General features: G+C 41.5%; 1 protein-coding gene across 4 annotated transcripts in view; it reads right to left on the bottom strand.

Annotated features, from left to right (window-relative positions):
* Nucleotides 1-23,468, bottom strand: part of Dock4 (dedicator of cytokinesis 4) — a 385,661-nt gene that overhangs the window by 104,266 nt on the left and 257,927 nt on the right. For all 4 annotated transcript variants that reach the window (XM_060367419.1, XM_060367426.1, XM_060367422.1 and 1 more), the window contains 7 exons: nucleotides 21,772-21,928; nucleotides 16,668-16,765; nucleotides 16,486-16,569; nucleotides 16,214-16,314; nucleotides 12,748-12,829; nucleotides 11,062-11,232; nucleotides 4,704-4,896 (listed from right to left, as the gene is read on the bottom strand). In XM_060367419.1, the coding sequence (XP_060223402.1) occupies nucleotides 4,704-4,896; nucleotides 11,062-11,232; nucleotides 12,748-12,829; nucleotides 16,214-16,314; nucleotides 16,486-16,569; nucleotides 16,668-16,765; nucleotides 21,772-21,928 (886 nt within the window). The remainder of the gene's footprint in view (nucleotides 1-4,703; nucleotides 4,897-11,061; nucleotides 11,233-12,747; nucleotides 12,830-16,213; nucleotides 16,315-16,485; nucleotides 16,570-16,667; nucleotides 16,766-21,771; nucleotides 21,929-23,468) is intronic.

Below are 23,468 nucleotides of genomic sequence, written 5' to 3'. Positions count from 1 at the left end.
TGCATCTCGCTGAGACAGCACACATAAATTAGGGGCTTGAGCGATGCTCTCTGCATTATCTTTTCTTTCAAATTATTTCTTTCTGTGCTTTCATTATGGCCTCTGACTTTCTCATCAAAAAGTTCCCCCAGTAGTTGGTGGGTTTTCACCATCCATTCATCTTTTTAAGCAAAGAAGAAAGAGAAAAAACAGACAAACCAACTCATGCAACCCAGGAGTTAGGCTTAGAGTCTCATATTTCTTTTGATGCCAGCCATGGCACCACCAGTATAAGGATGTCTGGCCTTAGAAAGAAAGAGAGAGAAAGAAATAGAGAAAGAGAGAGAGAGACAGAGAGAGAAAGAGAAAGAAAGAAAGAAAGAGAGAGAAAGAAAGAAAGAAAAAGAGAAATAAAGAGAGAAAGAAAGAAAGAGAAAGGGGGAAAGAAAGAAAGAGAGAGAGAGAGAAAGAAAAAAGAAAGGAAAGAGAGAGAAAAGAAAGAGAGAAAGAGGGAAAGAGAGAGAAAGAGAAAGAAAATGAATCAGGGAAACGAGCCTGGAACCTGAAGAACAGAAGCACTATGTCGAAATGTTTAATTAGAAGGGAAGGCAACGTTCATGTGATCAGTGCCAGCAGCTAGTGAAGTTTAGTTTCTAAAAAGTCAGTTTGCAGCTCCCTGTTAAAATATCTATGGGCTGGGGCTGAAGCAAGGGAGACAAACAGTTCACCTGTATTGTATAAAAACAGAAACACATGACTATCCAGAAAAGAATTACTTTTCTCCAGTGTTAGGGCGATACCAGCCAGTACAAAAGAGGATTAGAAGGTCAAGGCTGGACAGCCTGAGAGCTAGCATTCAGATTCTTACCTTCATACAAGAAACACCTGGCCCAACAGGCCAGGCACAATCATGAATGTAAAAGTTAAAACCAAGCCCAGCTTCCGTGCAGGTGAAGACAAACTAACTCTGTATACATTTAAAGCTAGTACCTGTCAGGTAGATTCTGCCCTTGAAAAGGACACTGCTGTCACACTCCAAGCCTCCAACAAAATTGACAAATAGAGGTCTCCATTGCTGTAAAAAGGAGGCCTTTTTTTTTTTTTTTTTTTTTTTTTAATGTGGATAAACCTAGCTGTTAGGAGCTCCCCATGGCATAGTCTAGGAAGATGGTGTGCAACTAAGAACCCTTGTAGCTTTCCTCTTTCAGCTTAAAGACGGTGCGTCTTTGCTCTCTCTGTCTACGAGCTTCAGGTAAGGACCCTCGGTGTTAGAATCTGTCCACAAAGAGTGAGGTCCATCAGTCTCAAATGTTAATCACTCTCTACAAGCTGGACCCCAACAAGGACAGGATATCTGCAGGGAACCAAGGCTGCTTCTTCAAGTGGGAGACTGTGAGTGAGCGGGCAGGGCTACTCTTTATGAAAACATGGCACCTAGCAAAGCTTCTATCTGTGGAGAATCTCCCAGGCTGGGAGTACCCGAAACTGGATCAAAGCCACTAGGAACTGCATCACAGATGTGTGAACCTGGCTAGACATCTTTCAGATGTTGGGACACAGACAGCACACAGGTAGAGTAGAAAGCACCTCAGGCTTAGACAGTATCAGGATTTCAAAGGAAAACAATAGTGTTGAGGAAGCTCTCTGTATGAAACTTGCACATCACACACAGTGGCCTGAACACCACTGAGGATGTGACACAGATGCCATATGCTTTCCAATCGTGTACCCTACTGGCCCCAAACTCCTACCCTCTAAGAGACTAACAAGATGAATGGTTCCCTAGACTTTCCTTCTAATACCTTTTCATTCACAAATATACCTCAGACCTACCTGTATAGCCCTTGGGTTCACAATAAGTGAGTTTGAATGCCATGGTCCCTTGCAACTCTCTCTAGGTCTCCCTAACAATACTGTGGAGAACCATGTGAATTATAAAAGGCCTTTCAGTCTTGGAAGACTGCCAGGGACACTTCCTGTTTTTCTCTGTGAAGACAGGCTTCTTCTGGATATGCTGTACCCTATCACTCACATATGACAGTCTTTGTTTTCTTCAGTGATGAGTCAGTGAATGTCAAGCGAAGCATCCCTGGCGAAGTGAGAGGAGCTGGTTCAGCTATGTTGACTGTGAGCAGCTTCTGCTTCTGCATCCTCCTCCTCCAAGGAGAGTGGTCCCCATGGCGAAGTTGCACTGGGTTCCTACCTCTTCCACCTCCTCCCTGCCCTGTGGTATCAACTTCCTAATCCTGACCCTGAGCCACTCCTCCAGCAAACCTTCACAGAGTTACCTGTGCAAACATCTTCACCAGCTCACATAAAGACCTGATAAGCTCAACTTCTGGATTGTGCTGACCTCTCTTAAAAAGCTGTCTGATCTTGCTCTTTCTATTTTGTTTCCTGAAGGCTGAGAATCTAAAGGAACTGGGTCTGTGAAATGAATAAAATCCTCTCAAATAATTTCCTTACCATTGGAAACCTGATTTTGATGTTCTTAGCTAAACGTTTAGGGTGGGACTTTAATGAAGAATCATCTGTTCAGGACAGGGAAAATATGGCAAAAATCATAAGTCCTATGAAACAAGAGTCAGCCTTCCTTAGTCTGGGGAAAGCAGTGTTGGTGCCTGAGTTAAACTAGGGATGTGGTTGACCCCTATACCTCCGCTCCATTCTATACCTCCGCTCATAACTCTAGACGAGTCCCTGACCACCAAAACACAACCCTTCAGTTCCAAGAAACGGAGTTTGGAAGCTACCTGAAAAAAAGTATCATTTCTTTAGTGGTTCTCAACCTTTCTAATACCACAACCCTTTCATACAGTTCCTCATGTGTGGTGACTCCCAACCATAAAATCATTTTCACTTCTAGCTCATAGCTGTCATTTTGCTACTGCTGTGAATCGTAATGTAAGTAGCTGTTTTCTGATGGTCTTAGGCAACCCCTGTGATAGTCATTTAACCCCCAAAGGGATCACAACACACAGATTGAGAACCACTACTTTTGAGTGATATGATTTTTTTTTCTTTTAATCAGGAGAAATCAAAAAACTAAACTTTCTTTCACATTGGTTGAGGACTTACTGATTTCAGCAAAAGGAAAAAAGACATTAGAAATAAGTCCTCCTCCACAGGAGAATGGAGTGAATGATGATGTAGTAAATTAGAAAACTTATTATGTAAAAATAAAATGTATGAACTCAGCATGGGACAATGTAAAACCATTACATCAGGTTAAGAAGTAATCAAAAGAGTGACATACACCATGCTATGTAAAGATAAAAAGAAACAAAAATATGGGGAAAAGACACACAACTTACTTAAAATAAAGAAATAAAAATAATACCCAGAATCTCTGATACTCTGGACATTTCTATAAAGAAAATATAATATGGAAGTGATAAATTTCTCTCTTTCTCTCTCTCTCTCTCTCTCTCTCTCTCTCTCTCTTTCTCAGAACTCACTGACTTAGAACTCAGAAACCCTCCTGCCTCTGCCTCTCAAGTGCTGGGATTAAAGGTGTATGTTATCAAGATCAGCAAGAGAATAAGAAAGTGACAAAATCCTTAAAAAGAGACCTAAAGTAAATACTGATCTTAAGATTTGTTCATGTTTTACTTATATGCTCTATTTTTATCTATATGCTTAAGATGTTTTATGATGAAATGATGTATTTTTTCAGTATGTTTGATACTATATACTCACATAAACATTGAAATGGAAAAATAACTCCAGATGGAATCTTTCTTAAAAACTTCTCAGGTGGTGAATCTGATGGAAAACTCTTCAAGTAAATTTTAAAATTAGGTGGATACTTCAATATTTTCTTCAGAAAAAATAAAAGAAACCGATAGGCAACAGGATTTAATGACTGCTAGTATAGCAAAATTCATTTGGTAACTGATTGCTTGATATTGGCATAACACACAGGCAGAGTACTAAGAACTTCCAGTTCCAGAAGGCAAACTATGCTGTTTGGAGGAGATAGCCCTCATGGCTCATAAAATTGAAGGTTTGGTCCCTAGTTGGTGGACTGTTAAGGAAGGCTTAGGACACGTGGCCTTGCTGGAGGAGGTGTGTCACTGGGGGTGGACTTTGAAGTTTCAAAAGACCACACCAGGCCCAGTCTGGCTTGCTCACACACACTGAAATAGATGCTTTTGGCTACAGTCATGCTTGCCTCCCCCATGCTTCCTGCAGTGATGATCATGGACTCTGAAACCCTCTAAAAGTGTAAGCAAGCCCTGATTAAACATACTTAAAAGTAAATTGTACTTTATATAAACCTCAGAAGTAAAAGGTTGCTTTTCTCTTGAACTTCTAACAAGAAATGTACAACAAGGTGGGCAGGAGAACCATGCCCATATTTTCACCAGTTGTAATGACTAATGTATTCAGTGCCCTCCCCAGTTCCCTTCCTTTATTTGCCATTGGGTCTCAGTGTGCACTTTGCTCAGGCAAGTGCTAAACTTCTAGTCTGGATCTGCCTGCTTCAGCCTCCTGAGTAGCTAGTACTGCAAGCACGAGCCACTGAGTTTGGCCTCTTCAGTCTAGAAATAACATCTCAGTAGCCACACTTCTGTATCAGACTGATAAAGGCATTCTCATCCCAATTATACTACTTTTGGCAATATGCGTTTTGCTTTTAGTTGCTTCTTTGGCCGCTGGCCACAGGTGTGAGGAGCGGCTCTCTAGACCCAGCACTTCACTGGAGAGAATTCCCACTGTACCTGGGTTGGTGTAGAGCTGGCTCTCCACGGTTTTGCCAATGCACTGGAGCTTGATGGCCTGCAGGGGGTCGTCCACATGTGTGATGGTCGGCAGGCTGCCCAGAGTGTCCTGGACCAAGTTGGCCACTTCCCGGACGTCAAAGAGCTTCAGCAGCTCTGAGTACACAGCGGGGAAGGAGCTCAGGAACACAGCCTGCAGACAAGAGGGGACTTAGATGAATTGCTGATGCCATGAAAAATGAATGCCACCAAAGTTGAGTAATTGCCACAGATATTTTCTTATGTAGAAAGAAACTGAGTATTACCTCTGTCACCTAAAGCTAACGGGCAAAGATTTAAACCAAAACAAAAGTGTGTGACAGATTAGGAAAGGTTTTATAAATGTGCAATGGAAGATGACAATAAAAACCAGAGGCCTTCTGGAAAATCACCCACATCAGCAAAACGATGGGCCTCGCCCCAGAAGCAGCCACACACAGCGCAATCGCATATGCAGCTGAGTCCTGACCTGTGATCGCTGAGATTACATTTCTTTTTGGCAAAATTTTCTGCACTTCTCATTTAAATCTCATTTCTCTTTAAGGAGCCAGACACAGCAGTTCCCTAAGGCCCTTGTTTTGTGATTTGGGAGGAAACCCTGGACAGAACAAGAGAACGTGGCTATGTGTAAAAGCCCTGCTTCTAATCAGCAATGTGACTTCGGGAAGCCTTTTTTGTCCTGTAGTCTTTAGTTTCACCACTGTAAAATAATAGCACTAGAACAGTCATTCAAATTGCTCCAAGTATGGAAAGATCACAATTTTTAATGTAAGTAAACCTGTTTATTATTTAATAGAAAAAAAAATCAATGCTATTATTAAATGCCAAGAGGCATAACTTACAGAAAGAAAGAAAGAAAAACCCTAAAACAAAAACAACTGGGGTAAGACTGAACATCTTCAAGCCGGTCTGCTTGAAGCCCTGAGATGGAAGATAGTGAAGCCATCAACCAGCCTTAATTTGCTCAGTAAAGGAGGGGGCATATCTCTAACTTGCTGAGACTCTTGGGGCAGCTGGTTTTCCAGGATGACCTGTCACTCTGTGCTTGAGCGGCATGCTTTGATGATTCAAACATAACCAAGTTCAAAGCTATTAAGTTTATTATTTATTCAGTGCATTAATATGAGTGTGTATAAAAGAACCAAAATTCCTTTCTTTCTTCCTTCCTTCCTTCCTTCCTTCCTTCCTTCCTTCCTTCCTTCCTTTCCTTCTTTCTTTCTTTTTCTCAGACAGCGTTGTTCTGTGTAGCTCTGGCTGCCCTGGAACTCACATTGTAGACCATGCCGACCTCAAATCCACCTGCTTCTGCCTCCTGACTGGTAGTATTAAAGGCATGTATCACCCACCTACCTCAAAATTCTATTTGTAATGCTAAAGCTATTAATATGTACAAGGTATGAAAGTCATGATTCTTGACTCTTAAAAATTATAGATTTAACATATAGGACAGAATGCATTTATAGAAGCCTATAGTGCACATCACCACCAGGCAAATTAGTTACTAAAAAAACTATTTTTCAAAAATAATTTTAATTTTTTTGTCTTTTTTCAAACAGGGCATCATGGGGTACTGGGCTAGCTCAAACTTACGATGTAGCCAAGAATGATTCTGAATTCACCTGATGCTCCTGCCTCTGCCTTCTAAGCTCTGGGATGACAGCTGTGCACCACTGCATCTGTCTTATAGGTCCTGAGGCTGGAACCTAGGGCTTTTGCAGGCTAGACAAGCACTCTTCCTATTGGGCTACAACGACAGGCTCTAATATTTTCAAATATATTTTATTGTGATTTCTTTCTCTTTCTAAATAAATACTTCATGCTTGTTTCTCAAAAATTATGCATTTGCATGATTATTCTTTTTAAAATACTTTTTATTTTAATTTTTATTAATTATACTTTATTCACTTTGTATTCCCCCCCTGTAGCTCCCTCCCTCCTCCCCTCCCAATCCCATCCTCCCTCCCCCTTCTCCACGCATGCCCCTCCCCAAGTCCACTGATAGGGGAGGTCCTCCTTTCCTTCCTTCTGATCCTAGTCTATCAGGTCTCATCAGGAGTGGCTGCATTGTCATCTTCTGTGGCCTGGTAAGGCTGCTCCCCCCTCAGGGGAGGTGATTAAAGAGCAGGCCAATCAGTTCATGTCAGAGACAGTCCCTGTTCCCATTACTATGGAACCCATTTGGACACTGAACTGCCATGGGCTACCTCTGTGCAGGGGTTCTAGGTTATCTCCCTGAATGGTCCTTGGTTGGAGTATCAGTTTCAGAAAAGACTCCTGGGCCCAGAGTTTTTGGTTCTGTTGCTCTGCTTGTGGAGCACCTGTCTTCTCCAGGTCTTACTATTTCCCACTTCTTTCATAAGATTCTCACTTTGCCCATAGGTTGGCCATAAGTCTCAGCATCTGCTTTGATACCCTGCAGAATAGAGCCTTTCAGAGGCCTTCCATGGCAGGCTCCTGTCCTGTTTCCTGTTTTCTCCTTCTTCTGATGTCCATCCTCTTTGCCTTTCTGAATGGAGATTGGGCATTTTAGCCAGAGTTTTCCTTCTTGATTAGTTTCTTTAGGTTTATCCTATATTATATGTTTAACATCCACTTATGAGTGAGTATATACCCTGGTGTCTTTCTGCTTCTGGGATACATCTCTCAGGATGATCTTTTCTAGTTCCCACCATTTACCTGCAAATTTCATGACTTCCTTGTTTTTGGTTGGTGAGCAATATTCCATTATGTAGATGCATCACAATTTCTGTATCTATTCCTCTGTTGAGGGGCACCTGGGTTGTTTCTAGCTTCTGGCTATTACAAATAAAGCTACAAACATGGTTGAGCAAATGTCCTTATTGTGTACTTAAGCATCTTTTGGATATATGCCTAGGAGTGGTATAGCTGGATCTTGAGGAAGCACTATTCCTGATTGTCTGAGAAAACAGATTGATTTCCAGAGTGGTTTTGCATGATTATTCTTAAAATAAGTAACTTGATATTCCCTGCTAAAGATTTTATTTATATGACTCCACAAAGAACCGAGTCACATAAATGGAATAAAATAAATAAAAGCAAAATTTAAAAAATCGGTGAGTTTATCTTTTGATTACAAAGTCAAATTCTCTTCCTTAGGTATCCCTTAATATATTCATGAATTCTTTATTATACTTCTTTACTTCAAAAAGGTATCTGAATGTGCCTAAAATGTAAAGTATCTTTATAATATGACCACTAAAAAGCATAATGCAAGAAAGACTTGATGATGAGGGCAGGAAGCCAGTTGTACTGGAACAAGCTAAGAGCTATTATTGAAAATAAAAATAAAAGTACAATTTGGTTTTGACCTTTCCATGCCCTGAGACAAATAGAGAAAAATAATTACAAGGAATTTGCAGCAAGGTCTTGGGCCTTTACTCTTTCTAGCCTTTCATCTTCTTTTCCAGGAAATTCTGGGGCAGGAGTTGGTACTTGAAATGGGAGACAGAGATCCATGGCAACAGCAGCTGAGTTGATTCTTGGCCCTGCCTGTCCCAGGGAGGGCTATCCAGGAAAGCATTTTTACCAAGCTGGGCTTTGGTGAGGAGGAATAAATGAATCCACACCTAAGATGAGCAGGTCCATTTGGGTAGCAATCCCTTGACCCACTTGATAGAGAGCTGGGAAGGTCCCTTTGCCTCCAGGAATCAGGGTCTGCCCTGGGTTGTAACCCGTATGGGGAAGACTACCACAAAGTCAAGCCAGTAACCTAAGTTTCTTTTAACACAATTTGGAAACTAGGGCCAGTGTGATCCTTGGCTCTGGATGAGGCAGATGCAATTCTAAGATGACTGACCATGACCTTTGCCCCTAGTCACTTTGCAATTACATTATGTTACATTGCAAAAAGGGTTTTGCAGAAAAAATTGAAAGATGCTACTTTTAAATATGGAGATTATTACCACATGGGCCTAACTTAATCACAAACTTTTTTTTTTTTTTTTCATTTTGTTACAGGAGTCCTAGGAAGATTCAGAGCATGGACAGAACACAGCGGGTTACTGGATTTGAAGCAAAAAGCATTCAGAGTCGCCTGCAGAAGACAGATCACTTCCATCCCTCCATCCTCCACTGGTAGCCTTCAAGGAGAGGCCCTTGGGCCCACAATTTCTGCCAACAGATGAAGGGTCCAATTCCAATTAAAAGGCTTCAGATAAAAACTCAAGTCCTGATTTTGACTTTGGGAAGCTGTTAGGAAAGAATTCAATCAAGCCCATGTAGACTCCTGACCCACAAAACCAATAAATAAGTTCTCTTTAAAGCCATCAAACTAAAGTATGTTAGCATCAACAGAAAATTAACATTTAGCATCAACCAAATATTTGCCATCCTACTTTTATAAAGAGCAGTGTAGGGTAAACAGTGAACCTAGAATGGGAAGAAAATGCCATCAACAAAAATAAAAGGACGGAATGCACTTTTTGTTTATGAAAGAAAACCAGTACCTCATAATCTTATGTTCACTCTGACTTTGCATGAAACTAAAAATAAACTCATTGCATACACATATATAAAATGTAAAATATATGACTTCAGTAGAGTTATAAGCATATTTAGAAACTTTATATACTTAATCAAAGTTGTCTCTAAAGCTTGACTATGGACTAGTACTCTGAAGACCAAGAGCAATGAAAGTCAGAATGGAGCAGAAACATCATGCTGTGCACCCTACAGATTCATAGCAAGTGAAGGTACCTTAGGGGATGCCAGGACTCTCAGGAGATATGGTGTAGGTATAGAAATATTTCTGTAGTTTTAGAAGAGGGAGGGAAATGTCTTGGATATCTAAGAAGTGATAAACAATGATTTAAAGTTACTCTTAAGATAGAACGATTTTTTTTTTTTAGGTACAAATTAGGTAGATGTGGTCTCTGTTATTAAGAACACTTAAAAGAGATGTTTCAGGGTTAAACCCTAATCACAAAGGAGCAAATTCTGACAATTCTAGGGAATCTGTGGTGAGCCTACTGGATTATTCTGCTCAAATTATCAACTGTTGCAAGTCAGCTCTGGCAACACAGAAGTTTGCTTCTGAGGTCTCTGGTAAGTTCTCTGGTGCCAAGATTGTACTGTTAATTACAGAGTACTAAATGACATTGAAAAGTGCCTGTGCTATATGCTGGCCCAGGTGGAAGATAAGTCCGTATCTGTAAGGAAGAGAATGACAAGACCAGCTGCCTAAGCAGTCAGAAAAAGCACAGCGCTATGATCAGAGGACTGTAGGCCTTACACATGACACATGACACCAATGACACCCACACAGACCCAGTTTGGTTTAATCCTCAAACTTAAGATCTAGTTCTCAAAGATTTTAAGTTTCCAGGAGATGGTAGGAAGCTGCTTCTCCATCTGACAGCTTTTAACCAAGCCATCAAAATTCAAAATATCTAAGAAAAACTAAGTTATTATAGAGAAACATACTAAGAATTGTCTGTTGGAAAGCATAAAAGGCAATGCTATTTCGAAAGTAGATGGGTCCTCAACTTACAAGAAAAAAAAAACAATAATAAAGACTCCAAAACAAATCCAAAAAGAGGAAAATTAGAGCCTGCTAGTTCATGTCTGCCATATTTCCACTTACCAGAACAATACAGGGGCTAGACACTCTTACCCACAACTGAGACACTGAACTTCACTAGCGTCTTTCTGTCCCAGTTCTTTCCCCTCAGTCTCCTATTGCTTTTAACCCATCAACTTGAGAATCATTCTGTTAGAGTCTGCTAAATTCACACAGCCCTTGAGAGGTAGAGGTCAGACTAGCTTACATGACATCCTGGCTCAGAATAAAGCAGCCAACAACACATCAGCACAGGTGTGCATCAGATACATAAACTCACGTGAGGCCGCTCCCAGTAATTGAATCTGGCAGCATTGGATTTAGAAGACCAGTTGCAGAAAGATTACAGATAGTAAAATAAAAGAAAACAATATGCCGTCAGCAGAGTACAAACGAGTGATTCTCAAGTTGATAGATGAAAAAGCAATAGTGGGCCAGAACGGCTCTTGTGAAATTCAGTCCCTCGGGAGGTAACAGTGTCTAGCCACTTCTACGTGTTCTGGTAAGTAGAAACATGGCCGGTGCAAGCTGCCTCTATGCTGGTGTGGGATCTGGGGAATGGAGATGCTTCTGTTAGGCTAGCACTTAGAGCCTAGGGATGTTCAAAGTCGAAACTTGATGATAGTCAAGGTACCATCCGGATAAAGGAAACTGAGGCTACTCATCAAGCGGATGTGTGAAATGCAACAAACTGCAGGCAGAATTTTCTTCTGTTCAGCAGAGATGGAAAACGGTGATCACCTGTGACTGGGACAGAGCTCCAGCACCTTTGCTCTCTTGTGAAAGAAAGAAGCGGACGGACATAAGGAGCTCCTGGATGCAGCAGCGGAATTCCTCTTCATTTTGCCCACCCGTGGCAAGAGAAAACAGCCTTCGTGACTGAACTATATACTTAAAAATGTATTCTTGTGCCTTGAAAGAAAAGGGTTAGAAAGTTAGCTTCAAAGGACTCTGAAGAGTATTTATGTAACAATGATATAGCATAAAAAATTACAGAACACTGTTAGACTTTTAAATAATTCATCCAAAAACTGAGGCACCCTGAGATTTTTGATTCATATGTGCTATTCTTCTTTGATGCCAAAAAAGCAAATCATGTTAAAAATTCTTTATATATCTGAAGTTAAAAACAGTGAATATTTTTGATCTAAAAATAGTTTTTTTTCTAATTTAGCTGATGAAGAGATGACTATTTTCAAGAGTGATTCTCCACTTAGCATCTTAGCTTCAAGCACAGCGAGAGAGTAAGTTGATGCTGAAGGAGAATACCTGTTTCAGGTATGCATTACCTGTTGACACCGCAGAGAATGGTCTTAGTATGGATGAGGGGACTGCTAGGGCTGGGAAACCACTTTAAGAACTGGTAATTTCTTTTCTTCAGATGAAACAAAAGAAAAAACTGCCTTCAAATATTTTTCATTTAATTAATGAAAACTTGCTTATTTTCACATCTTGCTTATTTATTTCATATTTTTAAAAGAAGACAGTATTCACGTATGTATTTTACATAATGATTATATCGATTTTAGGAGCTTTATGTCACATTATTAAAATCAGTTAAACAGTGAAAACAAACAAGAATTTATATTTTTTTTCTGTGACTGTCCTGAGCATGAACCCAGGCCTTCATGCTTTCTCAACAAGCACCTACTACTGAACTATATCTCTTACTTCAAATCTTTACTCTTTACCTAAGAATTAATTTTATTCTCTATTTCTTTATAAATAAATAATCTCTAATTCTTTAGTTACACAAGAGGATTAAGAGTTGGAGCCTATCCTAGGCTACCTAATGAGACCCTATCTTATGAGAGAGAGAGACAGAGACGGAGACAGAGAGGGAGACAGAGAGAGAAGAAAGGGGTAGGAAGGGGAAGAAAGGGATTTGGGAGTTGGCAAATTTATGTTCTTCAACATGTCAGAAGGTCATGTTAACAGCACTGTGGCTCAGTATATTGGGGCCAGATACATGGAGTTACTAAACCACGAGACCCAGTAAAGCCTGACATTTCTTCATTATGATCCCTGTAAGGTGACCCTCTTGTTTCTCAAAACTTAAGACAGGGTTCTCAGAACATCTCTGTCAGCGTGTGGCATGGGCAGAACCTTCCAAGGCTGACTGACTGCCACATCTGCACTCTCTTCCCATGCCCTGCTTCTCCTGCCCATCCCAGGCGCCATCTCACGGGACAGGAGCCTAGAGGAAGGACTCAGTCCCAGCAGATCTCAGTGGACAGGCCTGGCAAAGACCCTTCAGATTTCATCAGCTCTGGAGCAGCCATAAACTGATTAAGGTCTTTGAATTGGAATGTCAGTAGTGTATCATCACCTATTACTGTCTGTGCAGAGGAACCAACTAGCCTCTGTCCATCACGCGACAGGTTTGTGAGCCTCTGTCTGTGTCTGCGCTCAACAGCCCGCTATTACCTTCAGCACCTCTTGGATGTGCTCCTGGCGCTCGGCCTCCGTTATCCTGTCCACGTACCACTTGAGCACCTTGATGAGATCCCTAAAACACAGGGAGGAATGTGCACATTCAGGACAGCCAATTCTCAGCTACATGACAACAGACTTGACACATGAGTGGATCAGGAAGACGTTTCTTTCTCCGTAGCGTCTCACATTCTCCCGCCGGGCTGCTCTAGAGCAACTCTGTTGAACCTACAGGCCAGCATGTCTACTTGCTTTGAAACAGAAGACAGAAACACACTGCTGCCCACCGAGTGCCCTCAGTCTGGAGGTGCCCTGCTGACCCTAGAAGCAGCACTGTGGTGAGCAGTCTTGGATAACTGCTCACTGGGATGCCTTCCTTCCCAATCTTGGGAACACTGCAAGGGTAATATTTAGCTGCAGGCAAAAGGCAGCAAGGCATGAAGAAAAACTATTCCACTCCAAGCCACACCCCTGCATTTAGCTTGCCAGCTTTCTCACCACGAGACAACAGGCTTGCTGTCAAAGCATGCCCTTGAAGGAGCATTTCCAGAAGAGAAAGTTGCTTTCTTGTTGCTGGCTTACTTTATTTTAAGAAACAGAACTAAAAATAAACCCCACCCCACAACTTTTAAGATTACAGTTTCTCCGAAATAAATGTTGTCTACTTCCTAATTTCTAGGAAACAGTTCCAGTAAGAGTTTTTCTTCGGGAGGGTGGGATTGGGAGGAGAGGAGGGAGGGGCTTATGGGGGGATGCAGAATGAATAAAGTGTAATTGATGAAAAATTTAAGAAAAAAGGGAAAAAATAATTTAAGAACCTTAAATGACTTTCAAAATTGGAGGAAAACATGGAGTTAGTCAATTGGCATGGAGCACGTCTCGCCCCTGGGGGCAATGGTCTCCTGAACCTACTCAGACCTCGGACACCACCACTGCTAGTTCTAGAACTGACGCAGGATGTTCCAACGAGGGGTTAAGGCTTCTCATAATATTTCCTATAAGCCCACACCTGTTTGTCTATATCCCCCATTTTTATTCATTATTAGCCAGATAGAGCCAAGTAATTGTGGTAATGATACTTGCTTTTTTGCCCAATGCTGGAATGCTAGTAAATTTAGGTATGCCCTGGTTACTCGCATGCCTCACTGGGTGCCTGTGCCCACTGATGCCCCTCACGCTATGACTCTCTTCAGACAGAAAAGGGATCTTGGAACTACAGCCACCATTGTTACTACCATCTCATTGACGGCTGTTGGAGCTACCACCAGGGCATCAGCCATGAGTCATACTGGGCAGACTGCTCAGACCCTGAATAATCATTTAGCCAATGTAGCTCATGCCTTAGTTGTACATAAAGGAATTAATGCTCAACTAAAAGGAAGCTTGATGGTGTTCAATCAGAGGATTGACCTCTTGCAGGAGCAAATTGATACCCTATGGCAAATCGCTCAACCTGGCTGTCAATGAAAGTATGCTGGACTTTGTGTCACTAGCATACAACATGAGAATTTTTCCTGTGCTGCAAATCTGTCTAAACAATTGTCGAGCTATATTTTAGGTAATTGGACTGGAGAATTCGATACTACGATGGAGCAGCTCAGAGTGGCCATTGTCACAGTAAATTCTACCAGAGTGGACGCAGGACTAGCCACAGGATTATCAACATGGATTGCTGCAGCCATGAATCATCTGAAGGAATGGGCGGGCATGGGAGTGTTAGCAGGCCTTCTGGTGTTGTTCTCCTTGGTTTGCCTGTGGTATATATGCAAGATTAGAGTCTCACAACAGTGTGATGCAGCCATGATCATTCAGGCCTTTACAGCCATTGAAGCAGGACATTCTCCCCAAGCATGGTTGGATACCATAAAAAGCTAAAATGATACGCTCAGGATGCGAGGCTAAGCACTGCACTCAGGGTCAGCCGCTTTGGACCCAGAGAAGAGCATGTCTGATGCGGGTTGATGCCCCAGGTCCCGCCTCTGAGAAAAAGGTATCGGACGGGTCTGATGCTCTTTGGGTGGATGACACCTAAATGAACATCTGTACAAAGTCCCAATTTATTTCTAATATCAGAGATCAGACCTCTACTCTTGCCTGATGCGTCTAAAACAAAAAGGGGGAACTGTAGAGAGCTGCGGAATGCTATGCCTTAAAGATGGAGCTGGTTTCTACCTTCCACCTTCCCGATGGTGAGTGCTCTCTGTCATGAACAATTCCACATTTGGCTAAGGCTGAGGATCTGGCTTGCTTCCATGTATGTGGACCTATCTGCATTGCCCCCGTGGCACGCCTGGGTTGGCTACCCAGAGGCTATTTAAGCTGTGGGCTGGCTTTCCCCGGGGTCCGAGGATTGTTCAATGTTCCTGAATAAACTGCATTGAAAAAAAAAAAAAAGTTCCAGTAATGGTGGGGTTTGGTACAATAGAAGAATATGAAAAGACAACTTATTTTTAAATTAAATTTTTATTTTTAATATAAAAAAAAGAGTTTTTCTTCCTCTCTTTTTTAAGGCAGAAAGAAAAACAAATAAAGAAAACCCTATGTTTACACTTAGCTTTTCATTTATATAGTCCTAATTTCACTGGTCAGGGACCGAGTCTTCATATAAGAGCACAATGTATAGCACCTGGCATGTGCTACACATTATACATACACACACACACACACACACACACACACATATATATATACACATTATACATATGTACATATATATTTTATATATACACATTTTATCTATATATACATATTATACAAATATATACACATTATACATATATATTTATATATACACATTATATATATAAATTATACATATGTAATGTGATGGCAATTATACCTACATAATTGGGGCAATTATTAAGTAGGCTGTCCAGAAGCAGGCAGAGCTGAAGTAGGGCATCACTCATTGCCCTTTGCTTTACTTACGTACTGCAAGTTGTTGGAAAGGAGGCAGCTACTACCTAATGTAGCCTTCAATGACTGTTTGGCTTGAGGCCAGGGACCAGGGCTATGTGTTAGAGCTCTGAGCAAGGCACTGAGGAGGCGCTCTGTAAATACTAACAGCTGAGCTAACGACTTGGAGCAGGGATGAAGGTAAAGGTTGCTTTCCATTCTCATTTATTTCTCTAAGTCATGTATAAAGAAGCTCAGTATAAAAATAGGGCTCTTAGCCGCGAACTTTGACATCTTAGACCAAAGCATGCCAGGTAAAATGGAGATGAGAAGAAAGGTACCAGGTTTCAGGAAGGTTTTGTTTTCTTTTTTTTAACCAAATTAAGTTATAGCCACTGAACAGAGGTGTGTGTGTGTGGGCAGGGGGGTGGAGGAACAGGTTTGGTGGCCGCACCCCACGTCTGCCTGTGTCCCCTACAACTACGTCTTCCTATACAGCTGCTCATGCTTTTGTGCGAGTGTGCAGGGCACAGCTGCTAAGGCACTTCCAGGACAAAGGCCTTACCTGTACGCCAGGGCCCCAGCAAAGTGGCTCTCGATGTACGTGTCCATGACTGGCTTAAAATGATGGAACTTGCTATCTTGCAGCAAATTTATTATGTGGACCTAAGAAGAAAACTGAGGGTTACAAAACCAAGTGCCAATCATTCCTTTGTCTGCTAAAAATAAATAAGCTCTTACATTATCAAGCGGCCATTTCTGAAACAGCTTCCTTAAAGTCAAGATGGAGAGGCACAATTTTTCTTTTTAAATATTATTAAGAAAAGGTAAACTTACCAAGGAATCAAACACTTTAGACCCATATTTTTGGGAATTTTCATCCAATATTCCAAACAAGGTATCCAGTGTGTCTTGTAGAAACTACAGATTAAAGAAGTGAAGAAAAATAAGTCACCCACACTCTGCCCTCTGCCCTGTGCGTTTGAGTTCCCAAGTGGTAGTAAGACAGTGTATTATACCTTCACTATCTCTGAGCCGTCGATTTCTTTTAACTTGGAGAGACAGCCTGTGATCTTGTCTGGGTGGGTTCTCCATTTCAGGAGATCAAGCATGTCACCTTTTCAAATAGAAAAGGGATGATTAGTTGCTTTTCTAGAGAACGTCGTTCTCATGAGCGCACTCTTCTGGTGGAAGTTGACTTCCTAAATGTTCTGCCTTCCCCACACTGGGACTCGCCTCTCTGCTCAGGAGAGTGACCTCGCAGAAGCACTTTATCTCTTGCCTGCAGTTTTCTATGCCCCAACTTGACTGTAAAATCCAAGAGCGTGGAGCTGAGCACAGCCCAGTTGTATCCCCAGTGCTAAGCAGCCAGCTGAGAGCTGCCAGACGTTTGCTGCCGCCTCCTCGTAAGACGGGTGTTTTCCGGGAGGCAGGATCCTGCTTGATTCACGCTTAGACACCTGAACGTGAACACTCTGCCTAACAACGAGTTTGACCCACCAACAGAGGTCTTCTTGGTTGTTGAGAGAACTCAAACCTGAGGGCCACACATTGTCAGCGTGCGTGACAACATGCCCAGTGTACTAGCAGACCATCTAGTGAGGCTCTGGATTTCAGAGTGCCTGTGTCTGGCCTCCCAGACCATCTTCTATCACAGTTTGTGAAGAAGAGCACAGCTTCTTTTCCTTCTCTCCCAGTTCTTTTCTGAAACTGACAGGTGGATTCAGAGTTCAATAGGCCGCTTAAAAACTGTAAGAAACAAACTTTGCCCCATCTTTCTTAGGCAGAATTTAGACAGCCTCAGGAAGGTGATATCATGGCCAAAGATTTCTTAGTCTCCAAAGGATCAGGGGAAGAAAGCATGTGGGGTCAGTAAGGATAGTAAGAACAGCCATGATAGGGAAGGCTGGGCAGAGGACCCTGTTAGCACAAGCCTCTGTGCTCAGAAGCCAAGAGATGGGCCAGATAGGATTTTCCAAATTGAAGAGCAAAAAAATCACTTCAAATCCCTGTTGTCCACATGAACCCAACTGGGGCTTACTAGGAGACAGAAAGACCAACAAGGAAACAATGACAACAACCAAAAATTCAAAACTCTACAAAACCAAGGAAGTAGTTAAGGTGAGAAGGGATATATGGAGAAAACAGGAAGAGATGAGATCTACCAAAGTTATATTCAAGACAAAATCTGAAAAGGACTTAGGGTGAAGACTTCATTACCAGTCAAGGTTCTTAATATGAAAGCCAAAACTCTGAAATACTCTAAACTCTAGAACCATCTGCTCACTGACATGAGGCTTCAAGTAGAAAACCTGTCTGTCCTCATACAATGGGTCAGTCGAATTGCTGGCACACGGAAATATTGTATAAAACTATCTTTCAGGCCACATAAATAGGGTGTACATGAGACATGAGCCAATCTCATGCGTAGACTTGGGTTTCATCCTCCAAATACTCCATGTATATGCAAATATGAGCCAATCCAAAACCTCCTGCTCACGGAGCACTCATCCCCCAACCTGTACCAAACAGGAATGACAATCTACAATAAACAGAGATAAGAGAAAGACCATTTTGAACGAAAGCATGAAGATTTTAAGGAGCTGATTTCAAAATATTAACTTATAATGTTTTAATTAAAAAAAGCCTCATACTGTTTAATATTCATGTCTAACTCAGATATCCTGCAGCATAACAGAACCCCTGAGCACTGACTAGTTTTATATTTGGTATGAGACATTTCAGAGTGCATCTCACAGAGGTCCTGATTCTGGGTTGGCTTGCTTTGTCTCTCCTTCTGGCATCAAACTCCAGTACGGCATCCTTCCCTAGCATCCTTTCCTTTAAAGTCTCCCATAGTGTTTCCTCCTGATATCCCCCCTTGATTCCCATTCTACCTCCACATCCCAGCTTTTATTCCTTGCCCTGGCTCTTTCCTCCAGTAGAGGCAACTGAGGGACTCAGAGCCCTGAGCAATGTGAAGAGTGTGGAGAGGAAAGAGCCTTCCTGAGGTAGAAGTGAGGAACCTCACGGACAGAGGCAGAAAACTGACTGGAGTATTTCAGACATTCATCTTTCCTGATGAATCTCAATCAGGCCTGTTCGGACTGCAGTGAATTAAAGAGCAGATGAGCTATATCTGCCTGTGTGATCAGCCTTATAGACAGGAAGGTGTTCTAAAGAGACAGCTGGGCCTTCCCTATAGGTGCCAAACTGCTGAAACAATGGCTCAGAAGAAATTAGACTTTCTCTCCAAGTCTCATCCTGTGAGAAAGAAAAGGCTGGAAGCTTGGTGCCACCCAGAGGAGAAAGTTGTCTCTCAGGGAGAGATTTCACATAGTTCTGGCAACCAGTCACACCACCTTTCAAGAGAGACTGAAGCAGAGACAATGATGACGGAAAAGACCACCCCTTGACTGATATTACTCAATTAGGTAAACCCTATGCTCGCTACTTAAAGCTAAACCTCAAGTCATGACTGGGAGCTCACTAGATCTTTTAGTTGTTTCTATTCCCAACATGGCTGCATTAAATAAATCTCCATTTCAATATTAATTTGTGTGGCTTATGAAGACTAGGTGGTCAAGTCTAATTCATTAGAGCTATCAGGGCCCAGGCACCAACTGTAACAGCTGTAATGGATTGTGAACATGCAGTATTAAGAGTTAAGGCAAAAATGTCCTCAGCCTGTTCCCGTCATCTGAAGATATAGTGGGTGGAATTCACGAGTAATGTTCTACTACTGAAATTATTAATGTTCTACATCCTATTCAAGGAGCATTTATTAAGCATATTGTGCATTTGACCTATCAAGTGTGTGTGTGTGTGTGTGTATCCGTCTGTCTGTCTGTATATGTGTGTGTTTGAGACAGGGTCTCATGGAGCCTAGGCTGGCTACCTATTATTTAGGATAGGATGCCTTTGAACTCTCGATCCTCCTGCTTTAGCCTCCTGTAATCCTGTGCTAGGATTACAGGCACACACCACCACACTTAGCCTTCCATTCCTGTAAAGAAGCTTAAAGAATCTCCTTGATCTTTCCACCAGCAATATCTGTAGAGTGGTCTGGATTTGGAGCATGAGCCATGAACTATATTGGATTCCACACAGCTAGAAGAAGCAGACATACCAAGAATCCTGAGTGCAGATTTTCTCTGAGAGACTACTCCTTGAGACCAGATCATTTGCTAAGTGTCTAATTGTAGTGGAAATGTAATTTGTGTATTTTCCAAGTCAAGCAAAATGAATGAATACCAATTCAATTCCAACCTGGAACTGTAATTTAATTCCAGTTTGCTTTGACATAGAGATATACACCTCAAATGTAAATTTCAGGAAGACAGACTGACTCTACCCTACAAGAAGATGGATCAGCATTTTGTGGGCCTCCTGACTCACTGAGGACATTGCTACATGCTTCCTGACTCTGATTAACCTTGTCAATGTAAGTTAGCTCAGAATGAGCCAAGAAATGAATAGTGTGTTTCAAGAGCTAGGAAGGGTGGAGTGACTGACTCTCTTGCTTTTATAAGGAAGCAGTTTTGAGTCTTTGGGACCTGGATTCTCCTAGCTTATGGCTATAATTCTAACACTAAAGCCCTAAAACTATCAAAAATTCATGAAATTTTGTCAGTAAGATTATCTGTGTGGTAGGCAGGATAACAAACCTCAACTATGTCTATCTGCTAATTCCTAGAAATAGAATGTTTATCTTAAATCAACAAAGAAACTTTATAACATGGTTAAATTTCTGACAACAAGGAGATGAAATTGGGTTTTCCAAGTAAATGTAATCAGAAGGGACCTCAAGAAATTATAGAGAGTCAGGGTTAGAGAAATTTGAAGACGTTGCTCTGTTAGCTTCCTACGAAGGAAGAGGTCACAATTCAGGTCGTGCAGATGGCTTCTAGAAACTAGAAAAGATAAAGACTTTGCCAGATCACCTCCAGAAGAGAGAGACACAGCAGCCCTGACATGAAACAGATTTTACTTCTCTGACTGCAGAAGCATAGACTAGCACATTTCTGTCACTTTAGGCTAGAAAGTCTGTGGTGATTGTTATAGCAACACTATTCAATAAATACAACCCTGAAACATTCTAGCTAGAACTTTTAATTAATAGTAAGAACTACATAGACACACAAAACCTTATGTAGGATAAATATAAATGTTGTCCGAGAAGCCAACTGATTTTATTATCTTCATAACCTCCACCTCCCCGAGGTTGGTAAATGCTTTATTTATAGTCATTGAGTTATTTCAGTAGAGGTCAGATTTCAGTTAAAACATTAAACACTGGATATTAATAAAGTCTAAAACAGCTGAACACAACTATTTGTCTTATGTAAATACAACAGCCATGCTACCGAGAGAGAATTAAAAGGGGGGTCAATACCATAGTGCTATCTTTTGTTGCCTTTTTGACACTATATTCTGAGACAATTATTTCTTTCTACAAACTGTTCCATAATACCAAAAAAGAGAGAAAAAGCTTGGGTATAGAAGCTGCATGAGACACAATGCCTTGAAATGAAATGATTCCCCTCAACAAACTGCATCTAATTTATTAATACAGTATGCAGGGTGCTAGCCAGAGCTGTATATGGCAACCATGAAAAATTTAAAAATATTTAATTTACTTCTTTCATTACAGATTCAGTTTTCATAACAATTTGCCAAGGAGCTGCACTTGCTTTATTAATCATAACTTGCTAAACAATTAGTGACATAAAAAGCATTGCTATAGCAGAAAAGCAATATCCATCTAATTAAACAACCACAACAAAAAAACACGCTTTATCCTAAAGCCTGCAATTAGCACTGTTTATGGTGCTATAAAACATGAGATTTAAGATGGAGGCGCTTTTCATCCTTTCCTGCATTTAAGGGCAGCTTGAATTTTAATGGTTTCTTTGAGGAGTTGTTGACAGCTGGCTTTCAACACTGGGCTAATGCTTAAGTCATAAATCACATGCATGGGGTCATTACTGTTCTCATTTGATTAGAAATCCTAAACAAAAGGATCAAGAAATTTGTAAATACTTTAATTCTCGCTGAATATGCTTACCAAAATACATCCAGTTCACATGTGCCCTTAGGCGAGAGACTTGAATCATACATTACCATTCTGAGTGAGTTTTGTGGAACAGAGAAATGATGTTATCCAAAAGGACTCCTTTGTGGCCTTCATTGTTTGATTATTGTTCCCAAGGAAGATGACCTTGGAAAACGGAAGCTTGAGGTAGCGGGTAGTATCCTGAAGGGTTGTATTCTCTTCACACTGTGAAGAAAATATTAATAACAGAGGGCAAGATCTCAGAAGAATTATTAAACATAATTTCCTCTTCTAGCATTATGAACTGAAAACATTCCGAACAGGATTATAAACAGAATCTGACTTTTAAGGAAACTCCACCAAAAAATACATATATATAAAAGAATTAAGTAGGGAATGTGGATGCTGGTCAATCTGAGTTGAGCTGAGCTCTGTCTCCGAGTGTAAATACTGTCAGGGCATTGAACCACTTAGCATTCCTGTTGCCTTTATTAAAGCCTCATCCTCTTGTTACAAGTCTTAGATTATATAGGCCTTAACATGGTCTAGGAGACACTGCAAATATCAAAGAAAACACATTTGACAATGATCAGAAGACTTTTCAAAAGAGCCTTACACTTCTAAAACATGTCATCTGAGAGTTGTTGAGCTGTTGTCACTTTGAAAGTCACCAGTCAAGATAATAGAATTAGTCGGGCAGAGGCAGCACATGCCTTTAATCCCAGCACTCATTACTGCAGGAGGCAGAGGCAGGTGGATCTCTGTGAGTCTGAGGGCAACCTGGTCTACAGAGGAAGTTCCAGGACAGTCAAGGCTGCAGCAGCAGAACACCTGTGGTAGCCTTCTCTGCCCCCCTATTTCTATCTCCTGTGGATCCCACAGACTTCTGCTTCTAACTGCTCTTCTCCAGCTCATTGCTTTGTCCCAGCCCCAACCCCAGCAGGCACTCATGCTAACACAAGGGTCACTCTTGCCAGGGTTAGGGTGACTGTGGACCCTGCATGTCTGCTCCACGAGATCTCATGCAGTCCCCCAGTCTCACTGACAGCTCTGTAGCAGAAAACCTGCTGCAAGACCCCCTTTTCTTTTTGACCCCATCCCCAATAGAGGAAAGACCTTCTCCCCAAACCTTCCTTTCCCCAACTCATCCCATAATCCTAGCCTCCACCATCTGCAGCCACACCCTGAAAACACAACAGCTGACCGCTCCAGGGAAACAGGTCCTCAGAAAGTTTCCTACCAGGCAGCACACAGCCACCACACTCTCCTGTACTCAGGGAGGAAGCAGAAGCCAAGGAACAGAGCACTCACCCAGCAGAGACAAAACCAGATCCCATCACAGACTTATGACCACCCCAATCCCAAATACCTGGATGTCAGAGCCAAAACACAACCAATAACAGCCAGGACAGTCTGTCTCTGCTGAAACCCTAGCACAGCAGGCACTGAATATTCCAAGGTAGTTGAAGCCCAAGAAAAGACCTAAAAACAGCCTGTATGAAGATGATAGAGTTATTTAAAGAAGAAATTAGTAAACCCCTTAAAGAAATCCAGGAAGACACATGCAAATAGTGTAAGGCAATGAATAAAACTGTTCAAGATCTGGAGATGGAAGTAGAATCTATGAAGAAAAACCCAAACAGAGGGGATGCTGGAAATAAAAATTTTGGAAATTGGAACAGGAATCACAGAGGAAAATGTCACCAACAATATAGACACAAAAGAATCTTAGGTATTAATGATATGATAGAAGAAATAGATCCAT

Source organism: Meriones unguiculatus, chromosome 1, assembly GCF_030254825.1.
Source record: "Meriones unguiculatus strain TT.TT164.6M chromosome 1, Bangor_MerUng_6.1, whole genome shotgun sequence".
NCBI classification, from domain to species: Eukaryota; Metazoa; Chordata; class Mammalia; order Rodentia; family Muridae; genus Meriones; species Meriones unguiculatus.
The sequence above is the reverse complement of the archived record's forward strand: the minus strand, read 5'-3'. Positions and strand labels throughout refer to the sequence as shown.